This window comes from Eurypyga helias, unplaced genomic scaffold (genome assembly GCF_000690775.1).
Source record: "Eurypyga helias isolate BGI_N326 unplaced genomic scaffold, ASM69077v1 scaffold18704, whole genome shotgun sequence".
In the NCBI taxonomy this organism is placed as follows: domain Eukaryota; kingdom Metazoa; phylum Chordata; class Aves; order Eurypygiformes; family Eurypygidae; genus Eurypyga; species Eurypyga helias.
The window spans coordinates 1-11,695 of NW_010244528.1; the positions used below are offsets into that span (position 1 = coordinate 1).

Below are 11,695 nucleotides of genomic sequence, written 5' to 3' on the forward strand. Positions count from 1 at the left end.
TACCCTCTGAATTTGTGCAAAAATACTTGCTGTCAATGTACCTCAAAGGGCTCGTTGTTCTACTAGCCACATGGTTTGCAGACATGCTGCCATCTTCTCGTGTACCTGGGTGAATTCTTTAAGGCTTTGTTTTTCCTGGAAACAGTGCAGCCAAGGTGGAATATAGAGAAATGAGAGGTGTAAATATGGGAAACTATATCATGCCTGTTGCAGCTTGCTGGGTCTAACGGTTGTCAGGTGTCTTCACTTTTTTTTCTTGTTTTGAAATAACTGAGAAGTGAGCAGTGAAAAGGGTGCAGCAATAGAGAAAAATTAAATACAGCCAGAACTGAGATTAACAGTTCTTTTCAGAGCTTTTTGTTTCTCTTTTTCATAGAATTGTTTGTTGAAAATCAGCACTACACCGCCCCCTGCTTGCACAATTAGAAATATTTTTTGTGGCTCTCAGTAGTAAAAATTTATGAATGAACAGGTATTCCTCTGTTGTGTTCTCAGTACTATTTGAGCCTGAGTTTTGAAGTGCTTCAGCAGTGAGAGTGAATTATTCCTAGTTCCCAAAGCCACAATTAAAAAAAAAAAGAAAAAAGAAAAAGAGTAGAACTTCCTCTTGTTATGGCCATTCATTTGGTAGCCAAGCATATTAACAAATGGACAATGGGAAAGAATGTAAAAATAGTCTTGATTTTGGTATATGTATCTCAAGTGTGTTCTATGATACCATTGTAATAATCAGTCATCTTCACAACCGTATGTTAAGGGGAAGCGAGGAAGGAAGGAAAAAAACCTTAGTACATATATTATAAATCAAGAAGAAATCTAATGCAAGAACCTAGGTGATTACAGCAGGAGAGACTGCAAAATAAAAGTCTTGTATTGGTGCATGACATTGCTTTGGGATGGGAAAGAAAATGCTGATGCTTTGTTTATAGGAAGAGAGGGTGTGTGTGTGTGTGAGCCAACTGAGAAGCGGATGGGGTTTTGCTACAGATAGCTGGTAGAAAGCCAATTTCCATTTCCTTTTTTCAACTCACAGGGCAGAGCTGCCTCCCTTCTAAAAATCAGGGAGGACATGAAAATTTAGATGCTGGTAAAGATTTGGTGGTCTGTCCTCAATGGTTTTGGTTATTGGCCTCAAACCTCATGTTTTGTGACAAGAAGAGGATGGGAGTGTTAGTGTGTATCATTCAGCAGCATCCTTTAATGACATGTGAGGACTGGTTTGTCTTCCTGAATGTTTCACACTGCTGTTTCTTAGAGGTTTGAAAAGGTGTGGTTTTGATGACTTGAACCTGTGTTTCCACAAAGAGAGAGGCCTCTTGTCAAACTTTGACCTTGAAATATCTTCTGTCTGTTTGAGCAGTGGGAATGGTGGAGATGGGTTATTACTTCCTGCAACTGCTTTGTAGAACTACTTTGCAATTGCATGAATATCTGCCTGAATAGAGCTTAAAAAGTCTAGTAATTGTCCCTAGATACTTATACAGTTTTTCAGTAAGAAAAGGGCCATATTTCTAACTGTGTTGAATTAGTGTTTTGGACATCCTAAGGTTAAGTAAAATGGCACTTAAGCATTTCAAAGCATAGAAATCATTAGAATAAGCTGCTGTTAATCAAAAGCAAGCACCCCAAATCATATTGAGACTGTATACATATGTGAAAATGGCTATTCAGCGATGTGTGAAAAAAGATACATAAAACTTTTGTCTTAAAGTATAACATTTTGACCTAAGGTAAGATTCAGAAGTGTGTTAAAATTATTGTAGAAAAAGAGTGTATCGAGAGCTCTGATAATATATGCCTACGCAGCATTTGGAACACCACAGTAGCCTATTGCATGCAGGATAATAAATATGTGCAGTTTGTGTTCAGTCTGTGCTCCTGAACAGATGCCTGGAGTCTGATACAAAATATGTTGCAATTTTTTTAACTAAAAGATGCAACATCCTACTATTTTTGCTGTGAACAACTTGACTTACTCTTTTAAGTGGATTCAGTTCTATATCAATTTGTTCCTGCTTGTAGAACTTAATTCCCTTAATTTTTATTCATGTTTATAAGATGTCTTGGATGATCAGGCTTTCTGTGAGGAAGCAAGGGTCAGTAGAGGAAAATGGTCTATTTGATGTGTAAGAACCATGGCAATTCCAAAGAGGCCTCAGGGAGTCTGCAGCCTTTGTGTGCCCTGGTTCTTTTTAGAAATATTAGTGTAAGTAGAAAGAAAAATAATAAGTGTCAATCTGACAATTTCTGAGGCTCTGCAGGCACCAAAGGTAATGCTTTCAAAACAGCTTTGAGAAACCTAAATTTCCTTTTCAATAAGACTGTCAGTGTCTCATCAAAGCTGACTCTGATGGTTGCTTTACCCAACCTGGGGCATAGTAATGGTTACTTATTCTAAGTTTCTTCTGTAGTTCCTGGGTAAAGTGGGCTGTTGAAAGGGCAGAGGGAGACTCCTGCCAGCCTCTCCCCAGTGAATGAAAGAAAAAACAAAGCATAGTCAGAGACCATAAGTTCCTAAAGCTGCCTTTGTAAATGTCCTGCTCAATTTTTTTTTTTTTTAGGCTTTAAGACAAGTAAAATTTTACATCACCTGAGAATTCCAAAATTGCTGCTATACTTAATACCCATTGATTTCAATACCTGTTCAGTCTTCAGGTGTTTTAAAAGCTCAAGCAGATACTATTCAGTGTGTCCTACATGCTTTTAAATTTCTGTTTCAAAGCCATATGTAAAAACTCCAATTTAGCTCCTTAAGGCATTTAAGCCTTAGAACATTTTCTCCAAGCCTTAGCTCTAGGTGGTACCCTTGCCCCTCCGTAGGCTCTTGTGTGGGACTAGAGAGGCAGCAGAATGTTCTGGCATAGTCTGGAGCACTGTGGAAATAAGGATCAAAGAGAAAAGGACATTTGCTGAGGTAGGGTCCATATGAAACAGCAGTTTCCTTCCTACTTCCCCTTTGTCCTGCATGTCTGGCACTCAGAGCAGCTGAGACAGTGTGGCTGCAAAACCAGAGAATTTCAGCTTCAACAGTGTTTTCAGTGACTCCACATTAAGAACAAATCTCATGTTACGCCATGTTCCCATTTCAGATGCTGAGTGTCTCAGCGCCTACTACTGTTAGTGCAAGTTGCAAGGACCTACTCTTAGCCACTTTAATTAGAAGCCAAGATGTTCCCAGAGGATGATTTGTTAAGAGCTAAATCACCTTTCAGAAATTGCTGCTATTCTCCACTCACCACAGGAGTCCAGACATCTTATGGCTCCCTCAGCTGTGTAAAGCTGGATGCGCTTTGCTGCAAGCAACACTTAAACCCTGAAATTTTTTGATTTTCTTTTCCCAGAACATTTTCTCTCCAACAACATTGCATACATTGGCATGCTTTCCTAGAAAAACACAATATTTAATTGCAGTGCCTGATGAGTTTGATCACTAGCTGTCTCAATAAAATATGCAAATACATAGTCATTTCAATGCAAAGCACCTTTAAACAAAAATGGCAAAATAAATGCAATCAAGTTACAATTATTTTTTTTTTAAAAAACGCATTACACACAACCAGTAAATGTGATTTGTTCTAAACCTGCCTGCACGTAACTGAAAAACAGAACAGAAAAAGGTGCCAAGTACAGTCATGATATTACCGTAAGGCTCAGCTTCCAAGATCTTCAGCTACTGCATATATTACTCTTTACACTATCACTTCTCTATCACGACTCAGTGCTCGGGTCAAACATAATTATAACTTTCTTTTCAGAACCAGAGTTGATAGTTGAGCATTCAAAGTTTAAAGTATAATTTTTTTATTCATCTCCTGTTCTCTATAAAGATGATAAAGTGCAATAGCTGAGATACTGATCTTCCCTAATCTTGAGCAAGACTGGGGGTCATAATTCATCTGAGGTGAAGCCCTCTGAATTATGATGCTCTTGCCCTTACCGACAAGCAGTGGAGATCAACACTGTGCTGCAGGGACAGCCCTGTGGAACGTTTATTGTAAGATAAATGTTATATAATAATCATCTCTTTGGAGGGCAGGTATGCTGGAAACAGTGGATGAAACCAGGAAACGAAGGTCCTATTTTTGGCATGTTATTGTATGTACAACAAACCAGTGGGAATTAGCTCTAAGCCAAACTCTCACCTCCTTTCTCAGGCAAAAATCTTAGAACAGGTAATATTTTATGTCGGTTTATGTTTACTTGGGGTGTGGTTGTAAGGTTATCTGTCTCACCTTTCTGGGTTGTCCTCTAGTGGTAATAACATACAAGGAGAGAAAAGCTTTCTAAGAAAAAAAGAACAAAGGATCAAGGATTATACTTGGACATCAGGCAAAATATCTAATAGATTCCTCATTTTTGGAAATGGTCCATATTTCTGAGTTACTTCCAGTACTGTCTATTAAATGTAACAACAAATATAAGGTTGCCAAGTTCCTTGCCATACATGGGTTTTGAACACCAGAAAAGCCCTGCAGAATTTCTTCAATCTGAAGCAGCTATTGCAATTAAGTCCCGTAAAGTATTAAGGCATGTCCAATCCTGCCAGGCTCAGGGGTCATCGCTGACCAGCTACAGGAGCTGGATTGGTTTCCATTTGATCCCAGCAACAGTTGCTTAAGCCATCACCAGCTCATCTTTTCAAGTTGTTTAACATTTAAAGAGGTTTAATTGAACATCCAGGAAATCCTAAGACTGCAAATGTGCAAATTACTTTTCGGTACTGTAAGTCCCCATTTAACAGTCACAGTTCAGAAGTGTTTATTTGTATGTACAGTCCTTACTTGAACTCAGTAAGACTTCCTTGTGGGTTTAAAACTTTAAACGCTCTCCTGAATAGCTGATGACAAGAGCTCTAGTTTAGACAAGCACTTTTGCATATAGTTAAATCCTTCATTTTAAACACATTAGTCCTCCTGGCCTCACTGGGACTGCTCCTGATATGAAAGCTAATTGCTGGGGACACTCCGTGTGTGTTTGCACATACATACGTGTTTGCAAAATTTGGACTCCGCTGAAATCAACAGAACTTGTGGTGTTGACTTCAAAGTCCCCAATATTACCCCAGGTGTTTTTCTTCTTTAGAGACCTCTGTCTCCCTGTCAGTGTTAGATATGTTAATGGTATACTTTTTTTATCTGTAACTGTTTTCGTTTATAGAAAACTCCATGCAATTTTGGGAATTAATTTACTTAGCCATATCTCCTTCATTATTCTTATGTCCCTCATCTCTGAGTACTTCAACTTTCAACCACACTGGAAGGGATTAGTTTTACGATTCAGAGAGCATTTTATCTCTCAGTGGACCATGGGATAATATGTTCAGTTTCTTCCAGCTTTTATTATGATGTTATACCGATCATCAGAGTTTACAAGGGAGAGGATCTTGATTACGAGCCTCTTTCAACTGTGTATGGTCACAAAATTGCCTTCTTAAGATTTGTTTAAATTTTAATGCAGCTGCTGAAAATTTGTTGTAAAATTTGTTTGAAACTCTTCAGTACCAGCTTTCTGTTCTAGATCAGTAAAAAAGCAATGAATTAAAATGATAGACGCATACGTATATGTTCGTTCCATAGGAACAGCTACCTTGGGAATTTCATTGACCTGGCACTTTAGGTATTTTGGGTTTCTGATACCCTTTTTTTTCCTGGTTTTTTGCTTGATTCCATTAGTCTGTTCTTACATATTGTTGAAGACAATGTATCCACTCCACTTTATCTCCTGGCATCTTTCCCTCTTGTCTTTCACAACAGCACTTCCAAACTCCAGTAGCATTTTTTCAGAGCATCACATGAACTTTTCATTGACTGAAGGTTAAAACTGACTCGGAGAACAGATGGAGCATGGAAAGATGAACCTTTGCCACCCACTGAGCATTAGCACCTGCTTATTTGTTACATCTGCCCATCGCAGCTTAGAGGCTCCTGAAAATTTTACTCGTGTGACTTAGGACTTGCTATTGGACTGAGTGCAAATGCTTTCTGAGGAAGAAGTGTTGTTTTTACCTTTTTATGCAGGCTGCACATCCTGTGGGCTTAGGATGGCAATTAACTCCATGTGCTTAGACTCTAAAAGAGGGACTACAATTTTGTTGAGACACCACTGTGATAACATTAAAAAAAAAAAAAAAAAAGAGCAACAACACAGAATGCCAAACATGAATGTTACAAAAAGACAGATTTAGGACTTCAGTTAATTTCATAAAATGGGGTGTTTAGTCCCCCTTGAGCCCAGCTGCTCATAGCATAGTTCTTTTGGAGGGTTCCAAAGGGGTAGAATAACAATAGTTTTTCTCCATCCCACCAACTTCAAGTGAAAGCGTTTTAGCCACATAATCAGTGGGAAAAAAAATGACCCTTTCTGATGTGTCTTCTGTTTGTGGTGAGATACTGAAAGACGCTTATTTGAGAATGATGGGACACTAAGTCAGGATTTGTCCCTGTGTTTTGCAAGACTGGCCCCTGGATTTGGATACTTGTATTTAGAGTATCTGCCAACTATTTCAGTGAGAAAATGACAGTCATTCATTAAACTATTCTAGATCAGGAAACAAAAATGTTGTTATGTAGTGAATAAATAGGTGGCTTGCTTGTACCACCTCAATCTTAGCAGAATATGCAATATATTTATCCTTGTTACTGTGTGTTTAAAATTAGAAGCATGCTTTCTAACTTTTTGGAACATAGTTTATTGGCCTGATCCAAGATCCATTGTCATCGAGAGTCCTGCTACCTTTCTTTAGCTTGCCTTCTGCCCTCAAGGAAAAAACTCAAGAATAGTAATTAGGATAACCATTATGTTGTGGATATCATTCCTAAATACTATGTAATTAAGTTTTAAACAATAAAAACTGAAAACTGTTCACTTTTTTTTTTTGCTACTTTTCAAGTTAAGAATGTGCTGCGTATCCTCGTTGAAATCCAGAAGGGAGTACAAGTCAGAAGAGAACTTCTGTTGTTCGGAAAACTAATTTTCTTCATTTCACATGTATCCTAAATTATTTTAAGCAACTGACCCAAATCATAAAAAGCTAGCAGGATCTGATTGTAATGAAACATTTCTAACCTTAATTCGGGTATGTAAGATTATGACTCTCCATGAATATAACAAACCTTCTTTTCCGCTTTTCTGCAGGTTGAGAAACAGCAATTATAAAAACATGCATCGAAGGCATACAACCCTTCGGGAGAAGGGCCGGAGGCAGGCCATCCGGGGCCCAGCCTACATGTTCAATGAGAAAGGCACCAGCCTGACTGCAGAAGAGGAACGCTTTCTCGATTCTGCAGAATATGGCAACATTCCTGTTGTGCGAAAAATGCTGGAGGAATCCAAAACCTTGAACTTTAATTGTGTTGATTATATGGGACAAAATGCCCTACAGTTAGCTGTAGGGAATGAGCATCTGGAAGTGACAGAGCTCCTCCTCAAAAAGGAGAATCTCGCTCGAGTTGGAGATGCACTTTTGTTAGCCATCAGTAAAGGATACGTGCGCATTGTAGAAGCAATATTGAACCATCCAGCCTTTGCACAAGGACAGCGTCTCACACTCAGCCCCCTTGAGCAGGAACTGAGAGATGATGATTTTTATGCCTATGACGAAGATGGAACTCGGTTCTCCCATGACATTACCCCTATCATACTTGCTGCCCACTGCCAGGAGTATGAAATTGTTCACATCTTACTTCTGAAAGGCGCGCGGATTGAAAGGCCACATGACTATTTTTGCAAGTGCAATGAATGTATTGAGAAGCAGAGGAAAGATTCCTTTAGTCACTCTCGATCGAGAATGAATGCCTACAAAGGATTAGCCAGTGCTGCTTATTTGTCTCTTTCCAGTGAAGACCCTGTCCTTACTGCTTTAGAGCTAAGCAATGAATTGGCCAGACTAGCCAACATTGAAACTGAATTTAAGGTAATTCACTACTGTGCCTTTTTCTTTGGGCTGAATGTGTTCAGGGTACTGTAGGTTTTATGTGTTTCATTAAGTATTGGTTTGCCATTTGAGAGGGTGGGGGAGTAAACATCAAGCTACAGAAACTGACAGATGTGTTAACTACACACACATTCATATCACTGTGTGGTTAGTAAGTATTTGGGACAGAATATTGCATATTATGGCAGAGCCATCCTTACTCAGAGTTTTTGTTACGCAATGTGATTGCTTAGAAACTTTAGGTTGCAACAAGAATAAAAATCAGATTAAAAAAATGGAGACTCATTTTTTGTGAGAAAGGTAAGTCTTTTTAATTGAGCAATCTGATTTAGAGGAAGAGCTTGAGAGGTTGGTTTAATGGCTTAAGAATCCACTACGTTTATTTCTGTTACAATGATAAGAGGTATAAATTAAGAAATTTTTGTCTCTCTGTAAAATAATTCATATTGCAGTGCATCTGACTGGTTTGATACTGCATGAGTATATGATGAATTTCATGAAAATGGAGGAGAAAAATGGTCAAGAGATGTTGTGAAGTTTATCATCATGCCAAACATAACAGTGGAACTTGCAGAGCTCTTTTACAAGTTATTCAAGATTTTCATTATCATAATGAGTTTTTAAATGTCCAGTGTCATTTGCATTATTTTCCTAAGTCATTTAAATTACATAAATAGCATTGTCTCCCTTTCTAAAATAAATTAGTAATGAAAAAAACTCATTTTCAGTGGTTCAGTCATCAACATATAATGACTTCTGACTACTGTGCAGTTAAAATCACTACCAGTTACACTGGGGTAATAAAATCTATGTTGTGAGTAAACTGGGGTAGGGTGCCTGCCAGGAATCCATTATTTTTAATTTAGAAAACTGTTCAAGTGTTAAGACATCCATTTCGGGATTTGTAGCTATATGCTCTCCAATTTAAAAGTGAGAAGAAAGCCCGTTCTCAGGCTATTACCTTTGAAATTCTGTAGTAAGTCTCTAGTAGGAAAAACCACCCAAACAGTTGAGCTCTTATGGCAATAGAAGTAAGGAAAAATCTTACAAACTCTTTTTACTCATGTGAATCAGAATTACAAGGACACAATAATTTAAAAAGGAGCTTTTACTTGCATGGCATTCAGTCCTAGTGAAGCAACCTCACTGGGTTCAGTGAATCTGGTTTCTTGACAGAGGGTTACTCCAGTGTGAAAGCGCTGTGGGCTCACAGTAACAGGTAACAACATAAATCTCTCATCAATGGTCCAGCTTTTTTTCAGTAGAAAAATATATATTGTGTGGAGCATGAACAGCCCCAATATTGTATGCCTGTCACTTCTGATAAAATCTTTTTCTACCAGAATCCTTCCTTTTGTTCCTGGAGCTGCCAGCATGGTCTAGACTGGCACTGGGAGATACATGAATCCTCCAGGAGCAAACAAGCAATTGAATGTTAAATAATGGTTATATCTCCCCAACATTGGCAAATGGATGTGAGTAAATCAATACCGAAAAATCATTAGAACCCTTTTGCCAAATTATTATATTTCTAGGAAGACTTTTCCAATTTCATTGTCTTATTGGAAGCTTCTGTGCCAGACACGTCTACGTATGTTAGCAAAGTACCTCAGAAGTACACATACCACTAGTTTCCTTCAAGATTATCATATTCCTTTGGTATATTAATAATTCCAGAAGTAAGATGCAACTCAAGATTATAACATGTTCTTACCATAGGAAAAATCAGATGTATGTATTTATGCAAAAATATTCTTATTTACATAATCAGTGTGATCACGAACAAGGTATTAATAAAACTGTAGGGTGGTGGGGGTTTTTTCCACAGAATATGATATTTTGATAATTATTTTCTAGAAAAGAAGGCAATTGTTAAACATTTATTTAAGGAGTCCACAAATAATGAAAATGTATTAAAACAGTCAAGTTCTAGAGGTCTTCTTGTGATTTAAAATAGTACTTTTTTGCCAAATTTTTACATTTTATTTCTTAAGTTCTGTAATTACCATTGGTGCAAAACAGATTTATAAAATTATTGAGGGATTATTTCAGAATAGATATTTACATGTAATCTTAGCAACACAGTTTTCAGGAGGTACAAAAAGTCCTTGAGAAGGAAGGACATGAGTAAGATTTTAATAATGTAGGTGAACAAATAGTAATTAAGCGTTAGATAACCTAACTCTGAAGGAACTCCTAGCATGAGCTAATTAAAATATAAATGCAGTGCCTCATACCTGCTGCTTGCTGCCCTAAATCTCTTACGTAATATCGCTGTTCAGCACATCAGACTGGGGAGCAAGTACATGTGCTGTGTTTTTAGAGAACATGAATTTTTTTAGGCAAATTATAGCTTAATAACTCCCAATCAGTTTATCTATATCTCATATTGTGTTAAGGTATTTTACAGTTTCTAAGTAAAGCTGAGTGTTAAACACAGTTGTTTTTAAAAGGAGACGCCATGCATCTGAAGCTACTTGGCCATGCTGTACTTGTACTCAAATTGAAAAAGATCTGTGTACACTCCCTTTCCATTCAAAGTTGGCAGTCCTTGGCCCTGAGTCATAAAGCAAGTAATCCTTCTCTCATCTACCAGTGTATTCTGTGTGTTTTGCTTGTGTAAGTAAGGTTAATGTAACTTCCAGTATGAAAAGCATAGCCGGGATTTGTCCATACAGACAAGTCATCACCCATGAGCCAGGCTGATGAGAGTTGCTCTCCCCTTTGGTCCAGAGAAATTGATCTTCCTTATGTCACCTTGGTGTGAAACCATATGCAGATGTCTTCACCGTTATCAGCTTTCCACAGCCAGGTGACTCATTTCTAAAATGGGAATATTAAAAGCAAAGTCAACAGAATCATTTTTCTATGTCCATCGAATCCCTTAGGAGATTACATTTCTAGCGAACAGTCTGCAGGAAATGCCCTTGCAACTGTCTTTAACAGCAGTATTAGGCCTAATATTACTGTCCAGGTCCTAGAAACACTGAGTGAAACACAGAATAACAGCTCTGTCTACGCTTTTTTAAAACTGTGACTGTGCACTTCTGTTTCTGGTAAGATCCCACTTGACACCCAGGTCTGTTTTACAGCCTTGCATGCTCTCAAATTAGACTACATGCTTGTGTATGTCAGGAAATGTCCTTGTGATGAAGAAAATCAGCCAATTCATTCCATTTAGCAATCCAGACAAATTAAATTATAGAATTGCTAAGGAGGCTCTGAAAAGGTCTCACCCACCATAAGTGGTAAATAAGATCTCCGCTCCTGTTGATTAAAATGTTACTGCAGGTATGATCAAAACCACCACCTGAAAGGCATGGTGGGTGGTCTTTATCAAACCTACCAACCTGGTCAATTCATTTACTACAGTGAAACATGTCTTGTTTCTAAATTATGTGCCTCTTGTTATCACTTTACTTTTAACTGTTATCCTTTCTCTAAAAAATGTTGAGATCCCAAAGCAGACAGTATCCGTGAGCCTGCTCCTGTGGGCAGGTGAGCATCGTGCCCAGGCTCAGCTAGCTGAGGGACTGCAGCTCTGCTATGGCCACCACGGGGTGTGTGGGGAGGGATGGCTTGCATGGCAGCAAGTCAAGTGTGTAGATGCCTACAGAGAGATGCCTGCTAGGAACTGCTTGCTATTTCGCTGGGGCTGCAGTGATATAAACCAGCTGAGGCTCAAGTCCCTAAATTCTTGTGGTGCTCCAAGATTGGCCAACCAGACCTGGAGACTCAATGACTTCTATTTTTAGGGATGAT

The 11,695-nt window shown here is 38.3% G+C and overlaps 1 protein-coding gene across 1 annotated transcript in view; it reads left to right on the forward strand.

Moving 5' to 3' along the window:
* Nucleotides 1-7,159: 7,159 nt before the first annotated feature.
* TRPC7 (transient receptor potential cation channel, subfamily C, member 7) overlaps nucleotides 7,160-11,695 on the forward strand; it is a 63,035-nt gene continuing 58,499 nt past the window's right edge. The window contains exon 1 of the mRNA XM_010149798.1: nucleotides 7,160-7,912. Coding sequence (XP_010148100.1) covers nucleotides 7,160-7,912 — 753 coding nt within the window. The remainder of the gene's footprint in view (nucleotides 7,913-11,695) is intronic.